Source organism: Rhagoletis pomonella, unplaced genomic scaffold (assembly GCF_013731165.1).
Source record: "Rhagoletis pomonella isolate Grant_MI unplaced genomic scaffold, Rhpom_1.0 Rhpom_scaffold_00011, whole genome shotgun sequence".
Classification (NCBI taxonomy): Eukaryota; Metazoa; Arthropoda; class Insecta; order Diptera; family Tephritidae; genus Rhagoletis; species Rhagoletis pomonella.
The window spans coordinates 17,843,901-17,864,772 of NW_023458565.1; the positions used below are offsets into that span (position 1 = coordinate 17,843,901).

Genomic DNA, 20,872 nt, shown 5'->3' on the forward strand with positions numbered 1-20,872 from the left:
GGGGGGGTTGAGGTGAGAATAGAACACCACCTTTGGGGATGCCTCTGGTAACTCTGGTGAAATACTTAGTTATTGACCCATGCTCAGCTCCGAAAAAAGAATTATATTTTCGAGAAAGATCTTAATAAATCCAGCAGTCCCAGTTTTACAAAATGAAAATATTACACTCTTTTCAGTAACTGTTTGGCTTTTTTGAACATCAGATTAAAAAATCTTAATGAGCTATTGCATTCGAATGCGCTCGCCTTAAAATCATATATGGATATAATTAAGGCCAGAGCAAACACTACTATAGCATAAATATATGCGCGTATGTGTGTACGTATGCGCGTAACTTGCTAATCACCAAAACTCAACTAAGTTCATTGATAAAATCTCAACAAAAAAAAAAAACAACAAACGTTGTAAAATAAACAAGTGTGAAAGGTGAAATTTAATTAAAAGAAATATATTTACAAAAACAAAGGCGATATGCGTTCCCCTGCATTAATTTTCAATGAAAATGTGAAACCGTTATTAAAAGAGATGGAGAGAAAATGCGATTTACAATGTAACAGTCAGTTTATGTAATCGAAGATATGACATAAGACAAAACACAAAAACAATAAATAAAGACTTTGTGACAAGACCGCAACGGTCTTTTCGCGTAAAATTCGTAATAAGAATACCAAAAACTTGTGCAAATTAATTACTGTTTTTTTTTTTATGAGTAGCGATGCGAGCACGCATTAATCACACACAGATGATACCGAAAATTACATAACTAACGTTAAAGTTAAGCCAATCAAAATGACAGCATGACACAGGCACAGAAGCAGACGCAGACACAGAAAATGACCAAATAGTTGTTTCGAATCAAACTTAACAACTGTGGGGTGATAGAAAGCGGCTTGTTGAAGCTATTTTTTTTTTTTTTGTTGCAAATTTCGAAATCTTGAAATATGATCATCATTTCTTTTTCTTTTTTTGAATATGCAACGATGACTGAATATCATCATATACATAAAAGGGCTACCTATATTTTTGTACGTGTGTAAATATGTAGATATTTAAGCTGCATATGTATATTTTATACATAAGTATATAAGCTAATTTATAAAAATTTGTATATTTTTTCTTCAAATTATACCCGCGTACATACTCGCATGCAAGAATGTACCAATGTATTTTTAACGATAAGTTTCAGAAAGAAGTAACATCAATAGAAATGAATTTTGCATACCTTTTTAATGTATCTATTCAATTCAATTCATTCAGCAGATTTGCAAATATATACATATGTATATAAATTTATGTATGTACAGATATTAGGCATATGACTTTTTTAATTAAATATACCTTCGAAGAGAGAAAGAGGAATGATGAAAAAACAACAAAAAAAGTGTTTGCCAAATTTTGGTACAAAAAGTTCCTGTAGAGAACTCCGAGAAAGAAAAAAAATGTGTACTCCAAAAACACATACCTATGTACATATGTATGTGTGTACGTATTTGAAAAATTTCATGTCAACCGAATTATAACTGCGATCAAGCGAGCTCAAGCTCTTCAATTTGACATCTGATTTTTGAAATTCGAAAGAACGGTGCATATCTGATGATCTTTATAAAATGTGTCTTTTATGTATTATATATAAATATACATATGTACATAGTTATGACTTTTCGAATAGGTGGCAACCCTAATAAAACTTTTTTTCTAATTAAAGCTTGCATAAAACTCCTTCGTTTGACACTATTATTTAAATATATGTATTCTGTACATTGTCGGCCGCTGTGGTGTAGTGGTAAGCAGTGCGCGCTTCCACTCCACAATGCCTGGGTTCAAACCCTGGTCAAAGCAACATCGCAAAAATATAGAAAAAAGGTTTTTTCTTAACAGCGGTCGTCCCTCGGCAGGCAATGGCAAACCTCCGAGTGTATTTCTCCCATGAAAAACAGCTTCTCATAAAAATATAATCGCCGTTCGGAGTCGGCGTAAAACTGTAGGTCCCTCCGCTTTGTGTGACAACATCAAGGCGCACGCCACAAATCGGAGGAGAAGCTCGGCCAAACACTAACATATGTGTAAGCGCCAATCTATTATTATTATTATTCTGTACATATCTTGTGTATCAGTTAACTAAATTCGAGTTTTCAACCAGGTGGCAACCCTTTCAAACATATTTTTATACTTAAATCTTCTTAAATCTCTTTCGTCTGACATTGGGTTACGAATTCCAATTAGTTGATGAATTAAGTTGAACTTTTCAAATATGTGGCAACTCTTCTAAATATCGTTGAGAAATAAAACCTTTCCAAGCCCATTTCCATTGATACCCATCCTTTAGAATTTCATTTATCTTATTAAATAATTTTTATTCAACTTTTCAGATAGGTGGCAAAGCTGTTTAAATACCTCGAATATATTCTAAATGTTCAAACTAAAGACTACTTACCACTCTTTCGTTTGGCGCCCATATATTAATATTTCATGTATCTAAATTGTGCAAAATTTAATTGAATTTGACTTTTTAAACAGGTGGCAATCCTTTTCAAAATATTTTCAAACTTAAAACTTTTTAAATTCTCAATTACCTATTTCCCCTAATTTAAAAAGAATTTGATTTTTTTAAACATCTAGGTAATAAGTATGTAATAAAGCTTTTTCAAAAACATTTCAATTGATAGCCACATTGAATATAATGTTGTAACAGGTGGACACTCTTCTCGAAAAAATAAAACCTTATTACACATCTATAATTTAACATCTCCCTTTTAAATATCGAAGAACCGGTCTTAATCGTCACCAACCACCTCCGCCATCCTACCTACCTACTTTTCTCGCTTTTTCGTTACGTCGATGTTTGTATTTACTCACAACCAAACGCAAAGAAGTTTTACTTCAAAAAGTCATATGTATGCCTAATGTGTATATATGCATATAAGTATTCACAAATAAATAAACACCCTGATATACAGTACCGTTGTAGGTATTTATATGTTGAATAGCCGTCACTGACGACTGCCTCAATCACATTTTTATTTCATTTTACACACCAAATGGCCAACTGACTGCCAGATTTGGCTTTTGATTTTGGCCTTTCATCTTAACCAACCACTAAATTCATTCGCGCATACAAACGCATATGCACTAATTCATATGTATTTATGTAGGCATACATTTATCTGCGTGTGTGTGTGTGTGTGTATGTTTATTAACGCAAACACATATTGTATAGCACAAATCAATTTGCATAAACGAACAAAAACTTGGCCGAAATGAAAGTGAAAAAATTCGAAGAAGCATTGTGCGTGTATGTATGTATGTGTGTATATGTTTTGTACGAATATTCACCAAACAGTTAATGATTTTTTATATTTCCATTGCTGCTATTAATTTTGTGAAATGTAGATTATTATTGTAGTTTGGTGCTTTTGTTTTTTTGAAAGTATGCGAATATATGTACATAAATAGTTTCTTATTAAAAAAAAGGAAATAACAAACGTAAACAGCTTTTATTTAAAGTTAAGTGCGTGCCCTCTCTAATTATGGTAAATGAATATTTCGCAAAGTTTTCAGCGTTTGGCTATGTCAAAAATATCAAGAGGCTGTACTTCAGCCTAGTTACCAATCCCATTGAATCTCTATGAGCTATAATTAAAGAAAGACTGAGGAATTATCACCAAATGTTGGTCGAGGAATTAAAGACAAAAAGTCCAAGGATCTTTGAAAATTTATTACTACAGAAGAGTGTATCTGTTTAGTTGAAAAAATGTTCCCAATATAAGAGGAAACAGTTCTACCGCTCAATTCTTTCAAAAAATCTCCGAAAAGAGGGGCAAGGTGAAAAAAACGTCACTAGAAAAATCTCTAAGCCATTCAGTCGGTTACATTTTTTAAAATTCTGTAACAAAAATTTTAATTTTTAATGATGAGTCGAGATTTTTTCAATCCAATATGGCGGACAAAGTTTCGCAATATATAATTTAAATCACTCGAATTTTACTGCTCGGAGGTTTTTGGGGTTGCTGGTTAGCAATAGTTGCGTTCCAGATGCTTCACGATTTGCAGGTTTTTACAGGAAGTCGTTCCAGGTGACCACCTCCCATAAGGTTTATTAATGGGGAAAACAGCTGTTCCTGCAAATCGTGAATTTCGTGAATATCGTGAAGCATCTGGAACGCAACTGATATGATCATGCAACGCGGCGAATTCAATTTTGTTTTCAACATTTGGAATCTTAAAAGTTCACGATAAGATTCATAATCAGCAACCCCGAAAACCACCTAGCAATAAGTTTCGAGCAAATTCAAAAAATATTTCAAAACTTTGTCTGTCATATTGGATCGCCGTATTGGATTTCAAAAAAATTTTTTAGCAATTTTTCAAGCATATAACCGATTTTTTTAACTGAACTAATTCTGGAAGGAAGGAGGCTTCAGTTGACGAGGAATACCTAATATATATATTTTTTTTTATCTTGTGGGATTTTGCGGGACTTTTCGGGGTTTCAAAACCATATCGGTACTTTTGGCGGTTATTTCGGAATACAATTTTGCGCATCACTAGTTTAAAAATTCTTCGTCTTCTTCGTTACCAATGCCATCAAGGCTCGCTACTTAAGTCTTTTGTATAACGCAGGAATAGCGATTCTAGGAGAGGCCGAACATATAAGAATCGTGAAGCCTTCTATCACAATAAAGGATGTTAATTTTTTTTAAATAAGACACAGAACTGAGAGGTAGTATTTTTTATTAATGTAAAGGCATAGAAAACCGAAGGCGTCATGCGAGTTTTGAGGGTCTTGAACAGCACTAAAACTTATTTCACTGAACAGTTTCCTGTAAATTGGTAGAAAATGGCGGCTACAGTCGTCCTGGAAAAATTTACGTATTTTTGTGTAGTTGTTGTTGGAGCGGTATATTATTTTCGCATCCTCTTTTGCTTCGTTTTTTTGATTTATTTTTGAACACGAAAACAAATACCAATACGAAGACATATGCGAATGCGAAAACGAATACGAAGAGCAACTGAAAATGAACTCGAAGACCAAATCGGTGACTAAGATGAAGACGAACACGAATACGAACAAGAATGCTAGGACGAGTAGGGAGACATATACGAAGAACATACGAAGACCAATACAAATGCGAAGTGGAATACGAAGACGAAGTAGAATACGACTACGTAGATCATCCGAAGACAATTAGGAAGATGAATTCGGATTCGAGTTCAAATACTAAAACGAAGATAATTACGAACACGAACACGAAGACAAATACGAACACGTACATCAAGATGAATTTGAATACGAGGACAAATCCGAAGACAAATACGAATACGGAAATGAATACAAAGACAATGTGAAAGAAAAATACGAAAAAGTATACGACGACGAATACGAAGGCGAATGCGCATGCGATCCGAAGAGAAATAGAGACAGAGACTAAAACGAATACGAAGGTGAATGCGAAGAGACAATACGAAGACCCTAAAAAAACTAGAAAAGCGGAAAATTTCCGCAGTAACCGGCACTCCATCTATGAATAGCACATCAAGCATATTTTGCGACTAGGAAGTAAGTACCTATCATCGTCAATGCTATCTACGTTTTTTTTTCTATTATTCCCAACTCCTCTCCCTCCTCTCCATAACTCTGATAAGGACAACGGAAGGCTAAATTGTTGTCATTTCCACAAATCAATTTTAGCACGAAGGTGTTTCCAAAACATACAATTTCTGTGTCAAAAATTGAATATTCAGCAGCTTTGCTCCACTTTTTATGCGTAAACCAAATATGTACTTCTAACCGTCACCCACCCGATGAGCCACAAACCAAATTTCTAACTTATGCAATATCGAACTAAAATCGAAAGTCACTGAGTCACAGCGGGTATGAACGAATTCGTAATTACTAACTGGGTATTTGTATTACAAAAAATCCATACCTTTTTTCTTGAATATTTTCAAAAATATTTTACGCCATGCATTTTAATTGTCTTTGTGACGCAGGTATGCAAGTAAGTTTTTGTAATTAAAAGTGTCAACGGAAATTAAAATTTCAACTTTAAGCAAATGAGCGCAGATATACATAACACATGGTAGTACATAGTACATATATCCGGAGGCCTCTGCACAGTGGGAAATGAATGGAATAAATTCAAACTGCCGAAGATTTTCAAGATGCGAATCGACTTAAAAAATTAACACTGTACAATTTGATTTACGCGACCTGGGAGTTGTGAGATCGCCGCCATTTTGAAAACAAGGATGGCCAAAGTATTTCTAACTCAGCGAAATAGTCATATTCGACCCTTAACCAAACTATACCCACACGTTAGTATCTATCCATTCATGAAAATCAAATTCCAAAAGGATTTTGTTCCGCTACATCGAAATTTTTCAGCAAGTAAAAGTTTCTACTTTTAAAGATTTGTCATTTTTTTTTTATTGGGCTATTGGTACGAAATAAAAAAATTGAGACTACAATTTTTTTGTAGTCACACGATTGGTACAATATAAGGAATCTTTATTGAAAATTTTGAGCAAATTGTTTTTCGTGATTGGGATAAAGAAAAATATTTGTGCATTCACATGATATGGATACGATTTGCACCAAATTTTGTGAAAATACCCATTCGTATGGCACTGCCTTTAGAAGAAAAAAAATCATTAAATTCTACTGTGAGTGTCAGTAAAAATCGTATAGTAAATATTTTTCTATATTTTGTTTTATTTCAGTTCTATTAATTTTGAATAACAAGTAATTTTTAAGCAAAAAACAAAACCGTTTTCAATTCTCATTGACACATTTAAGAGTACCGTGAATGAATTCATGATCCAATGATCGGAGATAAATTAGTATGGGACCTCCTTTGAACATTATAGAAATCGGTTAACGTGGTCCAAATTTATGCGGTAACATACATAAAAAAAATACTCCGGCGAATTGATAACCTTTTCCATTTTTTTAGACCGTTAAAAATATATTTCATATATACTACAACTACAATAAAATCCACAAAACTCAAACTTTCTAACTTTGTAACAATTAAAAAAAAATCACCAAATTTTCATAAAAATTTCACACTTTTTACTCCCATGAACGAAATCTATTTTTATATGGAGGAAAATGCGCAACACCCTCTACAAAAAAATTGCCAAAAAATCAACGGTAGCGACTTTAAACCTGTGCTTGATTATAATAAAATTGAATAGACTACGTACCCAAAAAAAAAAATCTAAAAAGTGTGAAATTTTTATGGAAATTTTACGATTTTTTAATTATTACAAAGTTAGAAACTCTGAGTTTTAGGGGTTGTGTTGTAGCAGGAACTTTATTTTTGTTAAAAATTAATGAAATTTAAATAAAACTAAGAATTTTCAAAATATGGGAAAATATTTATTGTACGATTTTGGCTGACACTCACTGTATGTATGCATATGTTTGGGTTCATAAGAAATCCTTTTAAAATTGAATCTTAAAGATTTTGGAAATTTTGGTTTGCAATGTATTTAGTTATTCAAATATTTTGGTTTTCATATTTCTGAATATTACTGTTATATAGGAAGGAGGCGTAGTTCTTTTCCGAGTTTACCCATTTTCTACACTATTCATTCTTAATCATCTATGCATTAACTCCTTCCCTAAATTTTATTAAGGTACCTTTAATTTTTACGGCAATTATTAACTAATTACGCACCACCAAAATTTTCCACTGTGCGCCACCGCCATTACGGCGGTAAACAAACTCAAAACCAATTGACATAATTCACGCACACAATACGTGTTCAAGCTGTGTGCACTCATTTTGGCAAAATGCATTAGCAACAATTGCGAAAACAATTACTGAACATTTACATAAATTTACGAGCAACGATCGTAGGCCTGTATGTATGTATGTATTTATGTGGACAAATTTATCTTTAATTGTAAATAAGGGTTTGCTGTCTATCGCTACAAGAATGATTATATGCAGGCATTGCTAATACTCGTACATCATTATTGTCCTACTCCACTCCACTTCACTTCTCACGCGACTGTGTTTCTTGCAGCTACCGCATTTGTCATACCAAAAAACCGAAAAAAAAAAAAACATTTTATGTCTTTAAAAAATGGTAAATGGGCTGACTTGCATACATACATTTAATAGGTACATAGATATGTATTTACATACATACATATATATCTACATATCCGTTTGTATGTTAACGCGCCAATTGCCTTGGGTCCCTGCTGTGGCTGGCACTGTCATTATAGAAGGTAGATAGGCAGGCACCACCATCAGTGGGTATTGGCCTGGGGTGAAGCACCTCTGTGTTAGTGAAAGTGAATTTTTAGCCAGCAAATGAGTCATTTAATATATACGTAGTATATGTTATATTATAAACCGACATTTAGTGTTATTTTGGAGCTTATTCGTACATATGTATGTTTGGGTGAATGTACAAGCGTTGACGTTTAGGGCTTTTATTATTGACTGCTTGCCTTTTTAAATGCAGGTATCGATTATGGTGTAATTAAATTGCTGGGAATAAATTGCATAACACTGCATGTTTTGAGTTGGAAAAGCCCACATGCTTTGGGCTGGTGCTCTGGTCGTTTTTAGCGCATTCGTTTCGTATACTTAGATGATGTGTACATACATAGTTCAAACTAATTTACTACTTGTGGAAGGAAGTAGAAAAGTGTAGGGGACGAAATTGCAATTCAGTATGCATCAGCTGACATTAATTAAAATTTTAAATAGAAATCATTTGAGCTATTTTGTGATATGATGAAGCTCCAACGATTAGTGGGGAATTCCACAGAGCTCAAGCATACATACAATTGGAGTTTTCTCTTGCCATTAATGCGTTGGGGACTATTGCAGCGTTACATGATAAACTATTGCAATATCACCGTCATCTAAGAAATGAGATGGAACATGGGACCTTGCCATGTCTACTATAGCCGCCAATGAAAGGAGCACGAATTCGCCAGGCGACCAAAGACTTATGATACGAAAATCATGCTTGGCGAATTTACCTTCTAGAAAGAGATCCTTGGTAGTCCTACCGTCGGAAAATTCAGCCTCCATGCTCGGGCTCGACGCATGGTAGCATACAATACTAGGTTCCATTATAAGAACATCACTCAAGCTACGTGGCTGTCTCTGTATCGAAAAACATGTAACCAAATCAATGATGTTTTATACGTACGTACACTCCGAGCGCCAAACATTGACTGGGACCATGGAACCGTTATAGGGAATTGAAGAGGGCAGCGAGACGTATTTGCCGCAATAAGAGAGAGGCCGAATAAGTGAGTGCGAAGAGCTTGAATGCTAGCTGACTGGAAAAACGTCCGAAAATTGTATCACAGAGTTAGGAAGGTTTCAAGACCAGGGCGAACTCCTGTAAGAACAACTATGGTGTCCTAGTGATTGATATCCAGAACGTAATTGAATGGCAACAATACTGAAATTAGTGGAGAAGATGAATCCATGGTCCAGTCGATGACGATGGAGTCAATGTCCCACCGCCTGACTCTGACGAGGTACGAATAGCAATTACGTGGCAAACAACAGAGCTGCTGGAGCTGGCGGCTTGCTATCTGAGCTTTTCAAGTACAGTGGCGAGGAGTTTATAAGTTGTATGCATCAGCTCTTATGCAAAATATGGGCAGATGAACGCATGCCCAACAAGTGACTTTAAGTGAATTTAAGTGTACTCTACCCAAACCACGAAAGATTGAAGCCGACCGTTAACGAACTGATTGACCCTTATCAGTGTGGATTTAGACCTGGCAAATCCACAACAGAACAGGTATTCACAGTACGCCAAATATTGAAGAACACTCGCGAGAATAGGATCGACACACACCATCTATTAGTTCATTTCAAAGCCGCTTTCGGCAACATGGAAGGGGGCGGTGTATGTATGCCGTGATGTCTGAATTTGGTATCCGCGCGAATCGAATACGGCTGTGTAAAAGGACGTTGAGCAAAGCCACAGCTTCATCAGAATTGGAAAGGACCTCTGCGAGCTGTTTGAAACCAAACGAGATTTCAGACAGGTTTCTTAAATCTGTTTATGGAGAAGATAATATGAGCCACAGAACTGAACCGTTCGAGCACAATTCTTTACAAAAGCGTACAATTGCTGGCGTATGCCGACGACATCGACATTATCGGTAAAAACAAGGGCTACGTCTATTCTGGTTTCTCGGAATTGGATAGATAAGCAAAGCGCGTGGGTCTGGTGGTGAATGAGGACAAAACAAATTATCTCCTCACTCGTTTATTTGGGAACCAGCATTAACACCAATAATAATGTCAGCCTTGAAATCCAACGGAGAATCAGTAGAACAGTAGAACAAAAACAAAAACTTACATGTAGCTTGTTGAGAACCTCGGTGAGGTTGTGTACTCCCAACGCACACTGGGGCCAAGCGTGCTCAAAATTCAATTTTTAAAAAATGTGTTTTTTGGGAAAATAAAAACGCAGTTATATTCCCCATAAAATTCTACATTGAGGGGTGATTTTTCAGCCAAACTTCACAAATCTGAACAATATTTATTTTTTTCAAAACTGAGAAAGTCGAACATGCAATTCTAATTGTTATTGTAAGAAAGCGGTATTATATTTCGTTATTTTGCTTTTACCGTTACTTAAAATGAAGCTTCCTTATTTTTTGGGGATATTCTTTTTGGAATTATATGTTTTAAAAAAAATATGTTTAAAAAAAAACTAAACTTACCTCTATTTTTTGCAAGTGTAATTTTCAAAATCATTTTATTTTATAAATGCGCAAAGCGCTTTTAAATTTGACACTACTGCAATAAAGTATGCTTCTTGCTTATTAAGAATCCGAGTTCAAAACCAAAAGCACTTTGCGCATTTTTAAATAAATTGGTTTTAAAAATTTCACTTTGATTTTAATTAAACACAAAAACATACACTACTGGTTAAGTTTGATTCTGTTTCATTTCGAACTTAAATTGTTTATTATTTTAAGGTTGCTCAGTGAATAAAAGTTAGTTAGTTGTTCAGTAAACCACTTATTTTTATAATTTTTGAACTATGCAACCTTTTATAATACCTCAAATAGTGACAGTACACACGCGTAAAACTTTGTTTTAAACTTAGATACCTGCTACGCACATGCCTATTTAAAAAAGCAATGGATAAAAGTAACGTATTGTGATTTAAAAATGCGTTAATTGATATTTTTTAGCTGAAAAATATAAATATTTTTAGTGAATATTTCGTATTTAGTTCTAAGTTTTATTTAACATTAGGCACATCAAGCGATGGAAGCAAATAATTCAAAACCGTCGTTCAGCAATAAAAAATGAAGTTGGTAAGTACACTAAGAATCCAATATTAGTAACCTTCTCCGGTTATTTGCAACACTTTTTGTACAATATTTTCCGGCGAATAAGGCTCCGAGGAAAAAATTACTTTAAAGAGACGAGATATGTGTCATGTTATTTTTCCAAACAATAAAACCAAGCTTTCTGGTAAATTTGAAGATTTACTTGAGTTTTTATTCACGAACACATTTGCAGATAAACAAAAGTTGAACCTTGCTCTAAAAAATTTTAAAATACAATTTACCAAAAAGTGGGAATCATGTAACAGGCATATGGAAAGATTTACCATACAAGAAGATATTTGGTTAAATTGCGACTACGCGTTCGATACACTTAGAACTACTTTAAATGTTGGTAGACCAAAAACGAATTTTGCTGAGAGTAGCCATCAATCTAAACGAAGGAAGACGTCAGAGGTATGTATAAAGTACATTTTTGTGCGTTATAAATATGCCTATACGTATAATATGAACTTTTTAGTTGCGATCAAAGTATTCATCACATGAACTCGCGTATGCTGCCCAAATGAATCTGAGGGCTTCTGGAAAGCCAGGGCCGGCAGATATAATAAAAAAAATAGCTGATTCCAACGTTTCGGATGAGGAAAACAATAACGTTTGTGTAAAAAAAATTAACTGCATTTGATGCTTTGTCCTTAATTATTGAGTCACAGCTCTCCAGAAAGCAATACAATAATATTAGAAGATATGCTACGGAAGTGTTTCCTTCATACAAAAGCATCCAAAAAGAAAAGAAAAAATGTTACCCACTAAATGTAAAAGTTTCTGAAAGAGAAGCTGACGTACCTTTACAAGATTTGTTAGAGCACACCTCCTCACGTTTACTTGAAGTTCAGCAAGATGTGTTAAATAATATTTCGACATCTGCTTTAGTTTTATATTCGAAATGGGGTTTCGACGGTAGCAGTGGTCACACACAGTATATGCAAAAATTTTTGGATGACAAAGCTGATGACAAATACATATTTTTAACATCTATAGTTCCATTGCGTTTAGTTGATAATAATAACCAAAGTGTTGTATGGCAAAACCCTCGACCTTCTTCCACGAAGTTTTGTAGGCCTATTAAGCTGCAGTACAAAAAAGAATCAGAAGAACTAGTAAAGCATGAAACAAATTATATTGATTTTCAAATTAATAGTTTCCAACCAAGCAGTGTTGTTCTTAATGAATATATTTACACTATTGACCACAAACTAATGTTCACAATGGTAGACGGTAAAATTTTTAATTCTCTCTCCGATATCAAATCAGCATTAGTATGCTATTTATGCGGAGCCAGAAGCACGGAATTCAACGATATCAATAATGTAATATCAAGACCTATCAACGATGAATACCTTTCTTTTGGCTTATCTGTCTTACATTCATGGATAAGGCTTTTTGAGTGCTTGTTGCACATTGGTTACAAACTCCCAGTAAAGTCGTGGAGAGTAAATAAGGAAAACAAACACATAGTTGAAGCAAATAAGCAAAGAATTCAATCTGATTTTTATAATAAAATGTCCTTAATTGTTGACAAGCCCAAACCCGGCTTTGGTAAGACTAACAATGGCAATGTGGCCCGAATTTTCTTTCAAAACTATGAGAAAAGTTCGGTAATAATTGGTGTGGACAAAAATTTAATAAAAAGACTGTATGTACTATTACAAACTATTAGTTCTGGATTTGAAATTAGCGTGGACAAATTTAATGCTTTTTGTTTAGAGACAGCACATATGTACACAAAATTGTACCCGTGGTATCCCATGTCAACCACACTGCATAAGATTTTGATTCACGGTGGGAAAATAGTTAAGGAAGCTTTGCTTCCCATTGGGCAGTTAAGTGAAGAAGCCTTAGAATGTTCTAAAAAGGACTTTAAAAACTTCAGGGAGAACTATAGCAGGAAAACGAGTCGCGCTGACAATTTAGAAGACGTTTTTAATAGATTGCTGGTCTCATCGGATCCTCTGATTACTTGCTCGCGCTTGTTGCCAGTGGTAACAAACCGGAGATCTTATTTGGCTGAAGCAATGGAGTTAGTGGAACCTGAAGCAAATTGTATTAGTATAACTGAGCTCGGATGGGACACAGATTCTGACTGTGGGAAATAAGTGCCACACTTTTCAATACAATATTACGTTTAAAACATTTAAACGTAATTGAGCACATTCATAGTTGAAACAAAGACGAAACTAAAAATAATTAAATTTTTTTTTTTTAATTTCTAATACATTATCTTGTCATCGCTGTTAACTTACTTCTAAGTATAGTGAAATCATTAATAAAGCTACTTTCGAAACGAAAAGACTTGTTCTTCTTTATTTTATTGTAACCTAAACTTACCTGTTTTTCAGTTAAAAAATTTAAATCATGTCATGTAATAAAATTAGCTTTGCATAAGAATCTGTAAAAAATTTACCACCTATGCGTTAAAATATGGTCATAAATGAGTTAAGTCAAAGTCATAAATGGGTTAAATTATTCATATTAATAAAAAATACATTTTCAAACAAAAAACAGGTCACCAATGGGTTAAGACATGATCATTAATGGGTTAAGATGTCAAAAATTTACTTTACAAGTATAGATCAAGCGAGTCTGATGGAAAGAAATTGATTTCAGAATTTTGAGCACCACCTTATATGGGGCGGCCCCAGTGTGCAACGGACCGAATTTTTTTTTCAGCATCAGCATGCATATTCCGTCGTGGACAAGGCTTCGACGGCTTTTACCTTCCCGGCAGCCCTCCGAACTTCGCTGTTGGTGAAAGTAACAAGCGCACTAGTTTTCGGCAGCTTGTCTGATCACTAGACTCTTGGCCTTAACCACAAAAGATGACATACAAATTATCGGCTAAAATAACTCACGTATTACTTCGGACCATCATAGAATATCATTTTCACCATGCTCATTATGTTGTATAAAGATCTCACGATTGACCAAAGCTTACTTACTCGAGCAGTGAAGTTGCGGTCTTCAAGTGCTCTTTCCGATTCTCCTACTTATGTAGATCGATCAGATCACTCATACGGGCATTTCCGCGATCGGCCTGTCGTAGATGGTACCGCCCGTTTGCGAGTACAGCGGCTTCATCAGGGAAATTGTTATATCAGGTGAGCTGCTTTAACTGTCCATAAGCCTTAAGGGGAGTCATCAACGCTAAGCTTCCACCATTTCTTGTATGCGCTTCTGGACAGATCACGTTATGTACGGCTCAGGTCAACAGAGTTACAGGTATCAGAATTCCATTTCAACCCAGAAAGCCGGTTTTCTCCTACAGTTCAGCCGAAGTCTGTTGTGGAACTTGACACTATTCCCTGGGCGAGGGATAAATAGAGTACTTGTTGTGCTTTCCGGTGCATAACAAGAATAGGTCACTGATCCGAGGTTTGACCTCAAGCCATCGCGATTCAACAAGTTGCCGCCCGACCCTGCTACAAGGTGTGGCACCAGGAACGGACGACTGCAGATGTGCCAAACGAGTGCCCGGCGCGCCGAGAGACACCCCACTACTCGAGACATCTATTCGCATGCCCATTAAACCCCACTCAACTAACGCCCCTGTCCCTATGGACAGACCCTAGAGAAGCTGCACGCTTCTTGGGTCTCCCGTTAGTTGAGCTTGACGACAAAGATTGAGGGACTTACTGATTTAGGCAGGGTTGTTGTAACAATAACACCCACAACTGAAAAGGTTCGGCGAACTAAACAGCCCGCTCCATTCTATCCGGTAAATATGCCGACATAAATTGTCTTTATTTAGGTTCGGCTTCAGCCTCATTGCGTATGTCGTAAATTAGGCTAAATTGGTCGACTCGACAACATGGGAATTGTTGTTGTTGTTGTAGCGGTTAGTCCCTCAATCGTTGTCGTCACGCTCTACTACCAGTAAACCAAGGATGCGTGCAGCCTTAATTCTGCTCAGGTATGAGTTCAACCTGCTGCAGTAGCCAGAGCGAAGTTGGTCTACTGTGGTCCGAGTCTCCTGAGGAAGACGACGCTCTGTCTCGTCAACGTTTGGTGGTTGTGTATCCAGAACGGCATTTACAGTTCAAGAGTCTATATAACTCGAGACCGCCTCTCTATGAATGCCGTTCAAGGCCTGTCGGTAAGCTGACGGGTCCAGAGGTTGTTTAATGGACCTCTGGACTTCGTCCGTTAGTTCATATAGATGCCTTATGACGTACCGTTGCGAGGGTTCTTCCGCAAGCAAATGTCTGTTCGGGTGCCCACAACGGTGACACTCTTCCAGGAATTGCTTGCAGAGCGTTGTGTTATGCTCCTTAATCGGGAGCATGTGGGCCTCGTCATACAGGTGATGTTGCGGCGACATCAGAAGGCATCCTGCCGCTGTTCTAGGTGCCGTGCTTTGGCAGGTCTACAGCTTCATCCACTCCGCCCTACTAGTCCACGACGACCACACAGCGCTGCATAGTTCAGAACCGGCCGGCCAATTGCCTTGTACTTTGCCAACAACGTTTCTTTGTCTTTGCCACAGGCGCTGCCGGCTAGCGACATCAGGACCTTGTTGCGGCTTTGTACTTTGTTGACAATTCCAACTGTATGCGCCGAGAAGTATAGCAGATTGTCGAAGGTTACTCCGAGGATCTTCGGGTTATTCACCGTCGGAATTGGTTCGTCATCGATGTGAATACCCAGTTGCAGGCTGATCTCTATCGTCCAAGTGGTGAAAAGCGTTACTGAGGATTTTGTAAGGGAGAGGGTTAGGCTCCGTGCAGTGAAGAAGCGAGAATGCTTGGCGATATAATCGTTTACTTTCGAGCACAAGCCATCAGTTCCATTTTCAGACGTCATAATCGACGAATCGTCAGCATAAGAGACAATAGTGACAGTGACTCCCTTTGGAGCTTTGAAATATAATAAACAATAACGGGGATAGGACACCACCATGTGGTACCCCCTGTTTAACTTTTCTCCGTTTGCTAGTTTTGTCCCAAAAGATTACTGACGAATGTCGACCACTCAGATAATTCGCCGACCACCGTTTGAGTCCCTGTGGGAGAGAGGAGGCCTATATGTCTTCTAGTAGCGTTGAGTGGCTGACGGTGTCGGACGCCTTAGACAGGTCCAACGCTACTAGAGTAGTTCTATCTAGGCATGAGTAATACTGCGCTGCGTGGCGCAATTGCGTTAACACCGTATCCGGAATTGTCGCGCCAACACCAATATTTGAACAGCGCTAGCGCCATTAACACCAAGAAACACACGAGACACACACAATTCGCCGTAATCCTTTGAAAAATTACTCGTTCTTTGTCTTTGCTTTTGAGTGGTGAGAACGCCAGAATGTATCTTGGCAAATTTAAAGCTTTTACTCAAGAATGATGAGAATATCGTGGCATTTACTACATTCCTAGCAGCTAAATTCGGTTGGCGGTACAAGCGTTGCTCAGCGCTTAAAATTAAAAAAGTAATAGGCATGACACCATTTTATTTTGTATGACACTGTATGACGATGACGGTGTTCAAATCAGTACACTGCGCTATTGCGCTGACACCATAGGTGGCGCCGGCATTATTGAGCTAGTGCCATAAAAATTGCGCTATTACCCATGGCTAGTTCTCTCACAGTGGCGGTTTCCCACGACGCACAGTTCTGTGTCTCCATATAAAAAGTGGGCAAAAATAGAATAATGGACGCATTTGAGTAAAAATTCGTTTCTTGGTGGATTAGAGTACGGAGATTTCAAAAATCAATTTTTTTTTTACCTAGCTCTTACATTTTTCATGGAAACTGAGATTGAAACTGCAAAATTTGATATTCAGAAGTAGTTCCAATACTGAGTAGTTATTTTATTATTTATACAGGGCGTTTTCCTAATAATATTAAAGACTTCAAGGCTTCATTCTATGGCTTAATTCATGGCAAATAAGATTCCCTATATCTCTCTTACGCAAACCCTCTAGGAATGGCAGCTACTTTCATTTTGGTCCTTTTTGACTACAAAATGTTTTTTTAAATTGATTATATCTTTTGGTGTGGATGTCACACGCTTAAAAAATTTTATTCATTCAAGACGACATTAAATACTCAAAAGACAAATATAATTTTGTTTTCCTTTTTATTAGTTACTTCGCACGAACAAGAGTTGTTGCAAAATACTGAATCAAAAATTATTTGTTTTATCTAACGCCGTTTATTGAAAAATTAAAGTCATCATGCAGTCAAATTCGAAACTACTCAGCAAACACACTAGTTCATTGACTATATATTTTGTGGAGTATTCATACATGAATTGTGGTATATTCATACATGAATTTTGTGGTGTATTCATACATGAATTCATTCATGAATTTCGGGTTGAAATCATACTAGTCAGAAAAAGTGTAATCTATACTAGCCCTTCTATCGAGCTCTTCGATGGAATAGTTTTTCAACAAATGCTCTACCCTTCGATTTTTTGTTCTCCGTGAAGCTTCGCAAAATTATTCTTTAGGTCTTCCCCGTTCAGCACATTTATCCTTATTTCCATTGGAATCCGGAAGGGAAAGGAATGTCCAATTTAACCATTTAGAATATGTTTTTTCAAAAGCGCTTCTTTTGCGGCCACTATAATTCCACTTGTTTTTCATCTCACTATTAAAAAGTTTTATTTTTTTATTCAAAAGTGCTTTGTCGCATTTAGCGTGTATTAATTTGTCTTCAAAAAATGCAGATAATGCAGACACTCTATCTGATGGACGAGTAGAAATCCAGATATCAGCTAAAATTGAGTTTTTTATAATTGAATTCATATTAATATTAGTTTTTTCACTATTTTACGCTTCACTACACAGCACAGAACACTACCGCGTGTGTCTACAGTAATAAACTTTACTATTTTTAAAGAATGTTTTGGCATTTAAGTAATGGAAAATACTGTGGTAACTGTAATCAGTGAAATTTTTTTTTTGCAAAAGTTTATTTTATAACCTTAAAAAAAACGATTTTCTTCGAAAAGCGCAATGCGTCTGCAGACTTTTTTTTTTATTTCAAAGAAAAATGCCCCTTCTTTCAAATAAAAGAATAAAAAAAAAACATACTTTTACATATTTTTTTTTTATCCCTTTGTAAACTTACGAATTTTTTAAATTTTCTGCAACAAATTTTAGGGTGTAGCAAATAGGCCATTCCAGCCAGGAAACTCAATATTTTTTAAAAAGCTCTATAGAGTGGTTTCCTTACAGATTTTCTAATTAGAAAAATTGTGTCTTAAGATAAAGTATGATAAATGGTTTTGTTAGCAATTTTTTTTTTTAAGACATTAAGGCATTTCCATAAAAGAAAAAATATATAAAAAACACACAACTTTAAGAGGTTTTTGTGAGAACCTTATGAGATAAAAACAAAAACTAAGTCCAGATCCTTAATCTAGGATAAATTTCCTTTCCAACGATACCAAACACGTTGACATACGTGACAACAATTTTTTTGATTTTTGCCCGCTCATACAGCACTGTGCGACGGCCGGTTCTATGTACCGGAATGACTCAATGACAATGACATGAAATTTTCGATACGATTCGACTCTCGAAAACGACTTGCATTCGGCATAACTCTCGCAATGAGGCTGAATGCTTGTTTATTCTATAGAAATAAAAATATTAATCTTTTGTTTTATTTTTTTTTTATTTTTGTATTTATAATTTATTTTGATTTGTTTCAAAATTCATACAACTTTATTTGGCTAATAAAGTTTTGCAAATGCAAAAAAACTAACAGATTTTCTTTTTCTCCGACTATCCACGTTTTATAAAAATTAACAAAATATGCATTGTGCATTACGTACATAAAAAATGTATATATATGTATGAACGTATGTTAGTATGAGTGTATATAGTGCATTTTTTTAACATATCACATATGTATCGCCAAAAACTTAATTACAATCCTACCAGGCTATAACCACATTTACGTTTATAATGAATAATCAAATTCGGAAGATAAAAAAAACACAAATACAACGCTATCGAATAAATTTCAAATTAATATTTTTTGAGCAATAGTAGATAGTAATTATTCATAACCTCCTTGTATGGTTTTTTTTCCTAATTCAGCTTACAACTAACGTAATAGAGCATACGTTTTTATATTTTCGTAGAGTATGTATGCAATTATAATTACAATATGCAATAATCTTGAAAATCTATATTTATTTTATATGCTACACTTCTAGAGGATGAAATGACATGCCAAAAGGCCTGCTAAATTGGCATAAATTTTCAATTGCGACCAATGAGGATTTTTATGTATCTGGTTGCGCAGTCTAATAACATTTTGATCAATCTTCGATTTTAGTAAAGAGTTTCTTTCGGCACTCTTGCAGGCTTGATTTATCTAACGACACAAACCCCAGCGAGTTTTGTTCTAAATCCTCCAAATTAAGAAAGCTATTCGGTCCACTTAATATTGTTGGCGAAGATCGTACGTCATTCAGATTTTCAATACCACCACAGTCATTCTCTACCGCTCTGTAAGAAAAAATAAATTAATTATTACTGAAACTACTTTTACACAGTCGCAGATTATTTACTGAAAACTGATCTTGGTTAGGTCTTTTCGTGAACGGAAACTGTGATTATTGTGATTTACAGGTGTTGAGTTTACTATTTTATTAGTCGCCGCAAATGTTATAGGTGTACTTTGTTGCGATAAATTAAAACAATTCTCTCCACTCAAGAATTCGATGGGAGTATTTCGAGCGTTTCCTCCAGTAGGAGTTGATGCTATCAAACGCATAGAGATATTCGGCGGGCGTTTATCTTTAATTTTTTGTGGCATAGGATATCCCAATTTTTTGCGTTCATTGCCTACAGAATCACGGTGTATATAAGTAGCGAAAACAGATGTGACAAAATTAAATATTATTTGCTTCAAATTACAAAGCTTAGACCAAGCAGCTCTGCGTGATCGCCTTATCGTTTGCCTCTGCAAGAAATGTATTGTCAAATTACTGTGTGAAAAATATAAGGTATATAAATATGAATTTTATATTCACCATCATAATCACCAACTTCCAACGATTCCTACGCTCCATTAAGCTAACTAATTTTTTGTTGCTTAAAATATCATCGACTGTGGGTCGGTAGTCAGGATCCGGTGACATCATTTGCCTGATAAGAGTTTCCAGTTCTGGTGATATTGCTGGGTGTGAGATTCGGTAATATGAATTAAAAACCTTATACATTTGTAATTATTCAACTGTTTTGCATACATTTCATAAAATCCTGTGGTAAAACTCCACTACGTAGCTGTTGCCAAAGTGGTCCATTGTGTGGTAACTCCAAGTAACAAGATAACTCAAGCATAGCTACACCCAAACTAAAAATATCCGCTGCTTTAGAAAACTTGCCCTGCAAAATTTCGGGCGCCATGTAACGAGAATCACCTTCAGTGGCTTGCTGACGGTTCGCCTATTAATAATATTAAATTAATTTCAATTAAAAATAAACTTAAAAAAGTATATGAATAAAAATTTATTTTATACTCACTCTATCTACATCAATAACCAAACCGAAGTCGGCCAATTT

General features: G+C 35.7%; 1 protein-coding gene across 1 annotated transcript; it reads right to left on the minus strand.

Annotated features, from left to right (window-relative positions):
• Nucleotides 1-19,002: 19,002 nt before the first annotated feature.
• On the minus strand, nucleotides 19,003-20,872 carry LOC118747040 (membrane-associated tyrosine- and threonine-specific cdc2-inhibitory kinase-like; the record flags this gene model as incomplete). Its single annotated transcript, XM_036481033.1, is given in 5 exon segments — nucleotides 19,003-19,813; nucleotides 19,876-20,270; nucleotides 20,341-20,486; nucleotides 20,557-20,755; nucleotides 20,834-20,872. Coding segments are annotated over 5 exon segments (969 nt in total), but the record flags the coding sequence as incomplete, so codon positions are not given.